Below are 13,549 nucleotides of genomic sequence, written 5' to 3'. Positions count from 1 at the left end.
TAGAAAGGTTATGCAACGACAAAATGAAAGAAATCACTTTTATTTTTTTCTCTATCAGAAAATGGTATTAAAACACGTATTTTAAAATATAGCTTTTATTAAAAATCATCTTTATAAACATATTCATATGGAAAAATTACAAGGCACTTTCTCCTAGAATAAGATGGCACAACTTTTAGTGCTTTTATAACAAAATAATAAGTAATAACAGTTTTTAAGGTCCAAACATTTTATATATATAAAAAAAAATACGTACAAATGAGATTTATCAGAGATTTTGTTATAATATTCGAATTAATAGAATCTTAATGTTTCAACTTGATAGTTTCGTAAGAAATAGCAGCTTCTAGTGACATCTACCAAAAAATAATAAAACTATTATTGATTTATTGACGCTGATTAAAAAGTTTTCTTCTCAATTTTGAAGTAGGTGTAAAAACTGATTAATTTTGAGATTTGAATGTCGAATATCGTTTTTGGTCGATGTTATAATGACGCTATTATTTAAAATATTCTTAATTATATCAAAATATTCGTATTGTACAAAATTTATTAAAAATTTATCACAGATAGTTTGGGCAAGAATATTTAGGATATTGGCATCACTTTTCCCCTCAATAACTCACCCTAATAGTTAAATACAAATATGTATATATACAAAAAAGAAACGTACACAGGAAAATTGTAAAATCCAAAATACTATAGTGATAGTAGTTCGATTTTCATTTTTCTTGTATCATTTCATATAGTAAAATTTCATGCAAAAATTATGTACATAAGTTTCGCCATCTTCATGGCACTACAGTTATTGTCAATTATTTTGACTTTTAGAGTTCATATATAATCTAATTAAGTAGCATTTAAAACAGTATCGTTTTTCCACAGCCTCGCCTCCGCATTGAAAGTACAAATGCAAACAAAGTCAAAAACTGCTCTAAATTTAATTCGGTCGCGTATTTTTCGCGTGTTTTTCGGTTTCCCTGTTGATTATAATATGGGGATAGGCTTTTTGAAAATTCATATACAAGATTGGTTGAAAATATAAACGACATAGATTAATTTTGTATATGTTGTACTTATTTGGCGAATTCGGACCATGATATTGCAATTTATACTCACAAACCATCGTGTACTGGCAATATACTTAGATCGCGATTATTTCGACCACGAAAGAGCCACAAATCAGAAGAATTTTGAATTATCCTGAAGAATCACATAAAAATATGAAAATTGAAGTTATTAAAATATTCGATGAGTCAAATAAACGTAATGGCCATAATTAATCAAATATAATAATGAACTTAGATAGAAACGAGCTTCTCCAAGCTTACTATTAACTGTCACAAAAATGTCGGTAAAGAGCTTTTCTCTGGTGCAACAGCGAGATATTTTGCATTGACAAAAAGTGCTTCGGCTCATTAATGTTCAAAAATAAATAATAATGGGTTTTAATTCGTTAATTGATTTTTTATTAACGTTATATTCCTAAAATAGGAACGATCTACGTTTTCCGTTCAAGTTTTCTTCAAAAAATTACCTTCATGTCCTACATTCTCTTTGAATCTATATCGTTGATATCATATCAAGCGATCTTGAAATCAAAGCACATCAATTTTGTTGACTTCGTCTTAATATATGTTTGTACATCATTTTTTGTACATTAGAAAAAGAAAAAATAAAATCCCCGTATATTTTTTCAAACGATAGCCCCGTTTATATTTTTCTGCAGAGGTTGTAATTCTCTTTGCAGCCTATCGAAATCATTATAATACTCGTGATCGGATTCTTCTTCTGTACTTTTTTGCGGTAAATACATTTGAGGTGGTTTAAATCCGGATGCTTGGCCTAAAGTACCCGAGGAAGCGTTAACGAACTCCGAAACTGTGGGAAGTCCTACTGTTTGACTAGGCGTATCGTTATTCATCAGATATTCGGGATTATCGATGTTGTTTTTGTAAAAATCTTGGTAATTAGTATAAGAAGTTGAAGGATCAGACGATTTGGAATCGATTAAATCTACGTAGGTGGTAATTCCTTGACCTTGTTGCGGAGAAGGCATCAAATAATCGTCTTCGTCGACGGGAAGATCTAATTTCAATGTACCAACTTTAGCTTGCGATCTAGCTACAGAATCGTATTCGTCTGAGCCGATATCGTCTCTCATTTTCATTAAACTACCGCAGTATTTGATGCTGGATGCATCAGATTGTGTAGGAACTGAGGAATCGAATCCATGGGATTGAGCGTACCTCAACAACTTTTGATTCAGATGATTTTGATTTTGTGATGAACTACTATCCGATAGCGAAGCGTGTAGGGGAGCTCTAGATTTGGGCTGTAGATGGTTATCGTTCTCGAAGGTACTATGCGATGATTCCATGACGGAAGCTAGACTTCGAACAATTTCTCTGTCATTCTAAAATAAAAAAAATTGTTAAATTCAACATTTCGGGATATTTATAATAATTAGTATTTACCTGTGGGTTAGGGAAATTCGTCAGTCTCATAAATTTATCTCCGGGAATAGCTAAATATCTTCCGGGATCTTGTGCCATCTTGGAAAAATCTTCTTCTAATTCTTTGAAGCAAGGTCTACTTTCAGCGTCCAACATCCAACATTTGATTAGTATCATATAAACTTCTATACTGGCTATTTCAGGTTGCGGTAGCCTTTCGCCTTTTTCTAATAATTCAGGTACATCTCTAGCGGGGACGTTGTCGTAAGGGCGGTCGCCGAACGTGAGTAATTCCCATACCGTAACACCAAATGCCCATACGTCCGATTTATGTGTAAAGATACGATGTTGTATACATTCTAAAGCTAACCATTTGATAGGCATTTTACCACCAGCGGCTTTGTACTCTTCTTCATTTATATCTAGTAGTTTCGCTAGACCGAAATCGGTTATTTTAACTAAACCAGGAGTTTGAAGTAAAACATTCCTAGCTGCCAAATCCCTATGTACCAAACGTTTTTCTTCCAAATAGGCCATTCCTCTGGCTATTTGCGTAGACCAATTTAGGAATGTTTTAGAACCTATTCTGTCTTTATTATTTCTTACAAAGTCCAGTAAACAACCGAGATACATTAATTGAGTAATCAACATCATTTGAGAAGTCATACAAACGCCTAAAAGTTGAAGCAGATTCGGATGATCGACTGTAGCCATAATATAAGCTTCGTCTAAGAAATCTTTACTTGTATTGGCTCCGGTATCTTCTCTTAATACTTTAATAGCGACGGGTATTTTCGCCGAATTATGACCTTCACCTTCCAAATTCCACACACCCTGGTATACTTTACCGAAAGCGCCGCATCCTAAGATATTAGATTTTCTCAATTCCGTTTCTTTGATGATTCTCAATTTTGCTATATTCGGCATTACATTCGTCGGTCTTAAAGGTTCGTCGTCTTCTAAACCTGTCAAAGCTAGAGTCATTTTCATAGCGTTTTCTTTGAGTTTTTCTTTTCTCTGACAATAATAGAAGAAACCTGCTAAAAGTACCAAAATACAAACGCCTACTATCACTCCTACTATGATAATGATCATTTCCGATGTGTGTTTCTCGGAAGCTAACATAGAACTGGAAGCTATGTTCGAACAGTACGCGTTAGCATCCACCGAAAAAAGTCTATAGGGATAATCTATTGGACAAGTAGTTACGCAGGTGAACTTTGTACTGTTCAAATCGATATAACCGTCGGCGAAAAATTTCGTACTTTGACATTGAATACAATTATCCGGACCTGGACCGGTACAACCTCGGCATTCTTTATCGCAAGATATACATTCGTTAGTGGTAACGTCGGGATAATAATCTGGGGTACATTCGTCTTCGCATTGTTCGCCTTTTTTGAAATGGGTACATTCTTGACATATTGACTTGTGGAAACCGTACTGCGTACATTTCTTGCATCTATAAAAAATATTTCGTCGAATTAAAAACATTCTAAACATTTATTGTTAACAACTTACCTAGGATGACATTTTCTACAGACGGCCGTCGTATTAGGATTCGAACCTTCCAAACTGTGCGGTCCGATATATTCAAAATAATAACCGTCAGGACATGTATCCTTCCTATTCAAACAAACGTAATTATTCTCTTTGATAATGGCAAGTTGGCACGCGTCACATCCTCCTTTTCCAAGAACATTAGAAGGACCGGTACAACTTTCGACGCAGTTTTGGTGGCACTGTTGGCAAAAACCGTGTTCTTCATATTTATTTAGCATACATTTTGACACGCAAAAGTTGCCGTCGCGTAAATGTTTGCAAGACGTGCAGTTATCAGCTCCGGGGCCGTGGCAAGAAGAACCGCACTGTTCGTGGCACGGCTTACATTCGTTCGTACTGGCTCTATATAATCTACAACAAATAATTTTAAATGTAAAAAATACGTAAAATGTAACCAATTTATCAACAATATATTATAATAGTTAATTATAAATAACTTACCCTGGTTTAACGTTACAATTCTGCAAACAAGTGCGGCCTAATCTGTAGTTCAAACAAGAGAGACATTGATTAGGTCCAGGACTCCAGCATCCGTCGTCGCTACATTGGGAATCGCATACCAGTCCTCGTTTTTTACAGCTTCCGCTATCACTATTATTCGATAACATAAGATGACTTTCGTTGCTTTTTTGTAGCGATTTCCAATTGATACCTTCGGCGAGACATAAATGTTGGTTTTCTAGTATAGCAACGGTTCCCATTTTTATAGTTTTCAACGAACTGAGTTCCAATGATTCCAAAGACGTTTTAACGATATATAACGAAGTAGAATACTCGTATAAAGTTCTCCCGCCGATTTCTTCTAAATTTCGGAAGCACGAAAGGTTCTTAAAATCGGGATGGTAGGCTTGTATATTTAAATATCCCGTTATTTGTTTCAACGAACTAAACACTTCTAAGGCACTCGGATGCATCGGAGGGTATCTTTCGCCGAAAGTGAAATTATCGTAAACGTGTTGGTAACCGTTCAAGGAAGTCTGAAGGATATTGATATTACCCTCGAGAACGGTACAGTTCCGAAACGAGTTGATGTTACCGTAATGTATAGTACCGTCGCTGGTACAAGGTTTGGGACACGGTCCTTCACAAGGTACACATTCGCCATTTTTGGCGTGTTTATTAGCCGGACAAGTCCTTACGCACGCTCCGTTATCTTTCAATAAATGTTCCGGGCACTTTTTCACGCACGTAGCACCGTAAGCGTATTTTCCGGCGGGATTTGGTTCCCAGGAATATGTACTAGGATTGTAGATCTGCATTGGAGGACATTCTTGTGTACAAACACCGTCATCGTAGAAATTTACGCAAGCTATGCAATCGGATTGGGTCGGACCGGTACATCCTCCGGCGCAAAAAAGGTGACAGCATTCTCTGGGTTTGGTACCGAAACATCTACCACCCGCGCACTGTGGACTACAGAAAACTTTGGAAAACTGTTGACAATTTTTTTTGCCTTCGCCCCAACAGCCGTTTTCACATTCGCGATCGCAAGCGGGACATTGCCTTTCGGGGGATGTGAAATTGTAAACGTAAGAGAAATTTCCGTCCGATATTATTTCTTTCCAATTGATAGTTTTAATGTGGCAAAGATTGTAATTATTCAAAAATCCAACGTCTCCTTTTAAGACGTCTCGCAAAGCAGGAAGTTCTAAACTCATCATCTTCGACATTGTTACTATAAGGGTGAATTCTTCGTTAGCTATATTCATCAAAAATACATTTCTTCCTCTTATAATTTGTAAATTTGGTAGTACCACTTTTTTTACATCGACATGAGAAATTAAAACATATCCTGTTACTTCTCTGATCGACTGTAAGAAACTGAGATCTTGGTTGGGTTCTTGTAGCCATGTTAGTTCAAGATTACCGTCTACGTAAGTGCAATTTGTGTATCTATCCTTCAAATTTCTGTAGTGTCTATCCCGATTCGATGGAACTGATAATCGGCCGTTCGTACCAATACAAACTAGAACAAAAAAAAAACAGTAAGTTTTTGTAAATATTGAAATTTCGATTTATTCAGAAGATCGAGAGATTATTACAAAAATTGATTAAACCGCGAGAAAGTTTCAAGTATTTCTATATATTTTTTCGAAGCAACTTGAATAATTTGCCGTCTTTACTCACACCTTGAGAAGGATTTGGTTTTTAAAATTATTTTTTTGGTTTGTGTACCACATGAACTCCAACCTTTCTTTTTACTAAAGGTGGGAAAATGTTTGTTTTATCAACAAATTAACACTTTAGCCTACTTTTCTAGGTCAAAATAGATGTGTATATATATAAAGAAATAATAAAAATATATTAGAGAAAATGAAAGAGCAGAATTTTTTGAAAAAATAATACGAAAAAAGACGCTAAGAGTTTGCGAGAATTGATTCGTCTTCCATAAAACCACTCAAGTTTATTATTCATTTAAGTATCATCTGAAATAGATTCATGCCAAATCCTCATATTTCCGAAAAGTAAGATTTGATAAAACTGGTACCTTGGAATGGTAAAGAATCTGAAGAACACCAATTCAGGGCAAGAGCCCACGTGCTGCCTACTCTAACACAATGTTTATTAAATTGTTAAACACCTCCGTTTTAAGTTGCAATAATTCAAATGTTGAGGTTATAACATACGTCACCTATTCGATTTTTGTCATTTGTAATAATCAATTAGTGGGCAGAAAAAGAATAATTAACAAATTAATATTTCAAAATATCGATTTCGTTAACATAGTAATTTCCAGAAACATTATATTCCGATCGTAAATTCAATTTATTACCATAACAAATACGGGTTAGTAGTTGATTTAAATTAGAGTATAACGTATTTTTTTTTTCAAAAACAAATAGAGGCACTGTTATGGCTAAAGATCCTAAAGAATGCCGCAGATATTTGAAATTTAGTCACGGATTCGTGTTACGTTTGCCGTAACTTGTTCGCCCACATCAGAATTCAAAAGTCTCGATGTTGAAAATCCAACGGAATATATTTTATAAAATCAGTTCAATTGATTCATTATTGAATGCCCAGTTTGATCATTTATAACAAAAAGAAAAGAATAAATAAATAAAAAGGAAATTTGGAATAAATTCGTCTTAAGGAGGTAGTTGTCATTGAAGAATGCCAATTTATATTTCAAAGTCAACATATTTTTGAATTCTGTCTTTTTGCTATCATATAATTTTTTTTAATGTTTTGTTCGTTACGTTTTGCAAATTCTCGAAGCATTCAAAGTCCGATTCTGTTACGTGATCTCTGCATTATAGATGCATTTACCTGTTTTTAATTTAAGTACAGGTATGGAAGGTTGTCGGGCACTCTTCAGGGGGTGTGCGGTGTTTCAAAGTAGCTGAGATTATTCCCGTTATATATATATATATTATAAGAGAACTCCTTGGCGCCGTCGTTGAATTTATTTTCGCAAAACAGTGACGTACAAGTTGTAAAAATTTAATTTTTTATGAAATGAATAAGCAAGAAACACCCATTAATTCGTTAAATATTTAAAATTGAATATTCTATTACATCAATATGTTTTACGAAACATTCTTCTCATGATGTAGATACATACATATATTGACTAACGTTCCCATTTAATACAAAAGAAATCTATCAACTACATATTGCAAGTCATCGTTCAATTTCGACATCCTTTTATTTCTCGAGATTCAATACACTTTGCTTCTTTTGATCAAAGTGAAACATGGGTTTATCGAAATAAAAAACCATGTTTTATATCTCGCGTTGTATATAGTTGATAGATTTGGTATGAAAAGCTTTGATTTCTGATGCAAAAGAAGAATGTTAATTGATACTCTTTGAATGTATTGAAAAACCAGATTCTAATCGTTCTATTTTCTTAATATCTTCGCCATGATACGGTTCTCCGATGCGAAACTTCAATTCCTCTATGTTTAACGTTCATCGTTCAAGATAATACCCAACTTCGACATGGTTCTTTTCTATACAATATTATATGCGTAATACTAATCACTTTGTCTTCTTTGATATTGCTCCTACGAATTCTGCCATTTTTCTGTCAGTGGGAAGCAAGAAGTTTCAACAGAATAACTCCCGCAATAACCATCATGACTGACTCCTAAACCACGCGATAAATTGAAGCGACTCTCAATCTCTATAAAGCTGTGTTACTATTTTTTAACACTTCATTCTCGATGCTCAAAAGTGCCATTAACTAAACTGTTCTTTATCCTGCAAACTTGTCTTCCTTCAATTTTACTATGTTTGTTTATTGTACTATAAGGATAATTGTATAAAAAGTGATTTAATTTCAAAGAAAATGCATTTGAGAGTAAAAAATTTTTCTTGCATTTTTCTTTGTATAGATAAGGTGTCATATTACTGCGAAAATGACATATCTGTTCAATCTCCAAAAAAACGAAATTTGATGCCTGATATTGTCCATACAAATTAACCTATAGGTTATTACACATTTCGGCTACGGTAGAACAATTACGAAGAAATTAATTGCTAAATTAACCATAAAATACGTTAATCTAAGACCTTTCGTGACTAGACAGACAAAAAACATCAATCAGTGTCATAATATTCGTCTACAAATTACATAATATGGATGTAAAAGAAGTTTCGCTAAATTTTTATGTTCATATATCTCTTATATTATTGTTAAGATGTTTGTCCTATATACTAGATTCTTATATTTTTGTACAAACGTAGTTTTCCTTGAAAAAATAAAAAAGGAATTCAAAACGCACAACAAAAGTCGTACTGAAGACAAAAAAATGAGTGCAAATTGTTAGGAACAGGTAAAGTACTTTCAAATTAAGTTGGAATTGCAATGAACGAGAAAACGTAATATTGAAGATGTAAAAGGATATCCTGTGGAATAATTTATAATATTAGGGTCACGAATTTCTTCTTTATCTATTACTGATTCTAGAAATTCATAAAACGGAAGCCTATAAATACATAATTTAAAATTTTTAATTGACATTTAACACCATATGATTATTTTTACTACATTTGCTTGAAGGAAATAGTTTGAAAAACCATAAGATAAAACACATAGATCTTGTTGTTGTTATTTTTATGAATTCACAAAATTATGATTTCAAATGACATCAAAAATACTAAGAAACTATGTAGAGGGTAAATAAATTATATTTAAATTAGCTTAAATATAACAATACGTATTTTATGTTTGAATTTCAACAGAAATTTCCGTGTAACCGTTTTGTTTTATTTACCGAAGCATCTCTTAATTTAAGGGATTTATATTTGTTTGATTATAAACTGTAGCATCTTATCTTTTATATCAACATAATCACGAGATTGTGGTAATTTTTTTTCTATACATTTCAACGTATTTCATTAAATATCTCGCCACTTTTTATAACAAATCAAATTTAACTTGAGTTGAGACTATCATCATTTTAATTTTCTATACATACGCGGGATGTAAATTCCGCCAAATCAATCACCTGACCTACGTTTTCACAAAAATCGTTGTAAATTCATTGGTCAGTTCGGCCAAAAATTATCACAGAATAGAATTTTTGGAAAATTTAAATTAACGTTTGAGTTCTTAACACTTTTGGGGTATATGAGTTGAAAGAAATTTATTGTCGTATAGACATCTGCTGAAACTAGGTAGAAGTGCTCAAAAGGGGAAACTGGTCTTAAGTTTGGATGTACAAATTGCATCCCGAATTTCTCTGGCCGAAATTACCACACCAAAAGGTCATCTAGTTGTTATTTGGCCGAGTATACGGTTTTTATATCATGATAATGAGATTTGATTTAATAGTTTTCATGAGGATAGTTTGATGACTAATTTTGGCCGTTGTCACGATTATTTATCGAAGAGAAGGTATTGAAAATTCGTGTCAATTTGATTATTATCAAACAAATAAAGCTTAAAATTGCCAGGTGTGTCAATAATACGAAGAAGATATCGGTGTACCTAATATTTGCTTTTCTCAGAAATTTATCAGTAAATAATATATCCTTAAGTTAATATACGTTTAATAAAATTTCTTGTGAAAATATACACGTGTGCAAGAATATATTTGAATTTTTGTCAACGATGTTACTAAAATTGTTTTTTTTTTAAATTATTAACCTAAATAATGACGTAATAAATAACATATGGTAGAAAAAAAATAAATGATTAAATACCTACATTGCTTCCTCTAATTGATACTTAAAAACTCTCGTATTTTTTATACAAACAATTTTTACTTCGTACATCGTTACTTGTGTAGGCAAAATAGAAAAGAACACACCTACGTCCTTGTTCCACAACATTTCTACCTACTGAAAATCAGAAACAACTCGAGTTTCGATTTCTCATAATATAAAAGAAACAAATAGTAAATCTCCAAATATATTTCCACCGATGTTGAAAGTAGATTTAGAAAAATTATGAATGTTATTTTATGTATATTAGTACCTGGCTTGACCTAGAGATATCTGTAATTGCTTGAAATCTACTACTGTCTATACAGCATATGTTTCAAGTTTGAAGACGCCACGTTATTAAGTATTCATTTGGCAGCCATCAATAGTTAACGGTTGGTAGTACTGATTCACGTTTGACAGTTGGCTTGGAAATATTTGATTTTAAAAGTTTTCTCGAGCCATTCATTATAAGATTAAGTCTTTCCAATAAATTTCTTCACTGTAGATTTCTATGTTTTTTTTATATTTCATGACTACATTTACTTCGTCTAAAACCCCATTATAATTTATTGTAAATAGTATCTTAAAACATGACTGAATGATGCAGTGTCCGGTCAGCTGTCAAAATGAAACTCTTATCAGGGTTACCAACTACTAGTTAACAAAAATCGTTTCTAACACGAAAATACATGCAAGAATATCATTGTTCTAATACCGAAACACAGAAAATTTGTATTACTTTCATATTTTTTGAATTTCTGATAAATTAAAAATTCTTTGTGCACTTTAGAGCGACTCAGTATTTTATTGTACTCACGAAGATTTACATTTTTTCACGTAATATTCGTCAAGTCAACAATATGATAAATGAATAGATTCGTAAGTAGTTTGTACACATGTCTGTAAGCAAATTATTGACCAAAGTTTATATACATAACTAATTATAGGTTCAAATTGTTTATAGTTTATATAAACATTATATTTGTTAATAATTAATGATAGTTTAATTACAATTGTTGATGCCATTTCAAAGTCAAAGTTTCTTCTATAACTTTGCCTTTTAAATATTAAGGATTTTATTTTGTTTCAAACAAATTTAAGTAAAACTATCAACTACCAGCTTCATTTTAATGATAATACACGTAAAATATTTGAAAAGTAGTACCTGGCAGGCTATTTTAGTCGAAAAAGAAGTATCTTAAGAAGGATTTTATATATCTTCTATAAGCTCTTAGCAGCACGCAACTCGGACTTTTCAGTGCTGATTAACGAAGTGTTCGGACTTTTTGTTTTGTTACCGACCAAGCCTATATATTTGAAGCAGAGGTGGTCCGTCAGGGTTAAAAACTCGTAAACAATATTTTTTCAAATATATTCAATATTAAAAGGTTCGTCGAATCGTGAGTGGCATCTTAGTTTTTTTGTCAGTGGTGTGGATTTCCAAAAACATAATAATTTTAAAAATAAAAATAATGTCTATTGCAAATTGGTTTTAATTAGTGATAATATTCCAATCTACTAAGAATTGGCAATGTACGGAACCGGTCGACCTACTTCAAACCAAGTTTGATCAAGAAGAGAAAGGCAGTTCAAATGTTTTCAACTCAATTATTAAATTGAACAATTGTAGCAATTTTTTACGACATAAATTATATCATTAGAATGAAGCATAAATTTCGAGGCGTATTTAGTAAATTAAACAACCAAAAATTCAAAGGAAAGTTTGTCTTATATCTAAACTGTTTTGCATAAATACTCCCCCTAACACAGCTATCCACTTAGGGACACAGATCTCAACTCCACGTTCGGAATTAGCTAAGGGCTCAATAATTCACAATGGAAAAACTTGCACAATCATTTGCCAATTGAAACCAAATCTATGATATCTTATTATTTATTACTTATTTTAGCATTATCGTATAGTTATTTTCACATGTTTTTTATTTTATTTGTGTCTTTATTGAATTATTTGTATGTTTGTTTCTCAGTTTTTCTCAATAAATGGTAAACAATGGTGACCATAAAGTATTTCTCTCTCTCTAATAATAGAAAGAAGTTTATTGCGTTCTTTAAGGTTTGTATGAGGACATTATTCATGTGGAAAAAAAGATTTATTAGATTGAGCCCTGATATAGGAATTACTCTTCTGCAGAGTTATGATATTGGTAAATAATATACTTTAAGAGGTGCATCATTGTGATTTTTAATTTGTCAGTTCAGCTTAGTACTAAAAATTCATTTTCTATATTTCTTGTGTGGTAATTGCAAAAAGTGTTTTTCACGCTGTTACTTTTGAATAAATTAAAACCACATATATACAGTTTACAAAATGAATATATGTAATAAACAATCATGTCCGCCGTATTATTTATTTAAAGCGAAAAAGAGTTATGTCAACTTACTATGAAAACAATTGAACACTTGCACAAATTTTACACAAAACTGAAGGTGAAACAGGTCCGCTTTCAGTTCATATAAAACAAACTAAAGACATTGATTAATCTAGAAAACCGTTTTAATTTTTCAAGGGCGTACTATTTCCTCAATTTCTTTTCATAGTAGTTTGTACTTTTAAATATTCTAAATAAAAGTTCTAGGCATATGAACCCGAAACTAAATAAAGATCGACTGTAACCAAATCCAACAAAAATTTTTCGCCCACGATGTACTTCGAAGCATACTTGTGTTGGATAAATCAATCGCAGAAAACGAATCACTATCCATCACGACAATGCTCAACAGTACTTGTTTGGCATCTAATGATTCCTTATAATTTCGGCAAATCAAATATAAATTACGAGGTCAACGTTCAAATCACATGTTTTGTCTACAACTGGATTGATTATGATGATTTTTGCCATTTATTTCTTGAACATACTTTCTTATTTATCTACTTCTATTTTTCTTATAGCTTCAGAGTGATACCCAAAGAAGTTTTTATTGCTGGAATGGTGCGGAAAGAGAAAAATTTTCATCGATTAACTCAACTATATTCCTAATAGTTGAATGAGCTAAGGCTTGAAGCCTCGCTAACATTTTGACCTGATGATCTCTCTTCTATGCGTTAAAAAAAAATATTTTCAGTTACTTGAAAAACCATCTTAGTCTATTTTTATTTCTTTTTCTTTTGCTCTAATTTTCTGGGCTCAAAACTATTTTTCAAAGGACGAGCCGCAATTCTAGTAAATCCTAGTTATTATACGTTTTTTTTTCCTTTTGGTTCAAAAATATTAAAAGTCGTACCTGGATACCGTTTTGCGTGTGTTTCCATATGATTATGCGACTGAACATAGTTATTAGTTTTAAACAAAAACGTCTACATTTCAAAAGAAACTCTTTGTCTCGAAGGCAACTGTTCGTGAAAAATGTCCAGA

The 13,549-nt window shown here is 32.3% G+C and overlaps 1 protein-coding gene across 3 annotated transcripts in view; it reads right to left on the bottom strand.

The window, feature by feature from the left end:
- Window positions 1–79: 79 nt before the first annotated feature.
- LOC130903681 (epidermal growth factor receptor) overlaps window positions 80–13,549 on the bottom strand; it is an 87,823-nt gene continuing 74,353 nt past the window's right edge. For all 3 annotated transcript variants that reach the window (XM_057815909.1, XM_057815907.1, XM_057815908.1), the window contains 4 exons: window positions 4,461–5,985; window positions 3,978–4,370; window positions 2,478–3,918; window positions 80–2,416 (listed from right to left, as the gene is read on the bottom strand). In XM_057815909.1, the coding sequence (XP_057671892.1) occupies window positions 1,697–2,416; window positions 2,478–3,918; window positions 3,978–4,370; window positions 4,461–5,985 (4,079 nt within the window). In that variant the 3' untranslated portion in view covers window positions 80–1,696. The remainder of the gene's footprint in view (window positions 2,417–2,477; window positions 3,919–3,977; window positions 4,371–4,460; window positions 5,986–13,549) is intronic.

The sequence above is a fragment of the Diorhabda carinulata genome, chromosome 2 (genome assembly GCF_026250575.1).
Source record: "Diorhabda carinulata isolate Delta chromosome 2, icDioCari1.1, whole genome shotgun sequence".
Classification (NCBI taxonomy): domain Eukaryota; kingdom Metazoa; phylum Arthropoda; class Insecta; order Coleoptera; family Chrysomelidae; genus Diorhabda; species Diorhabda carinulata.
This window is presented reverse-complemented; position numbering and strand designations above follow the sequence as displayed.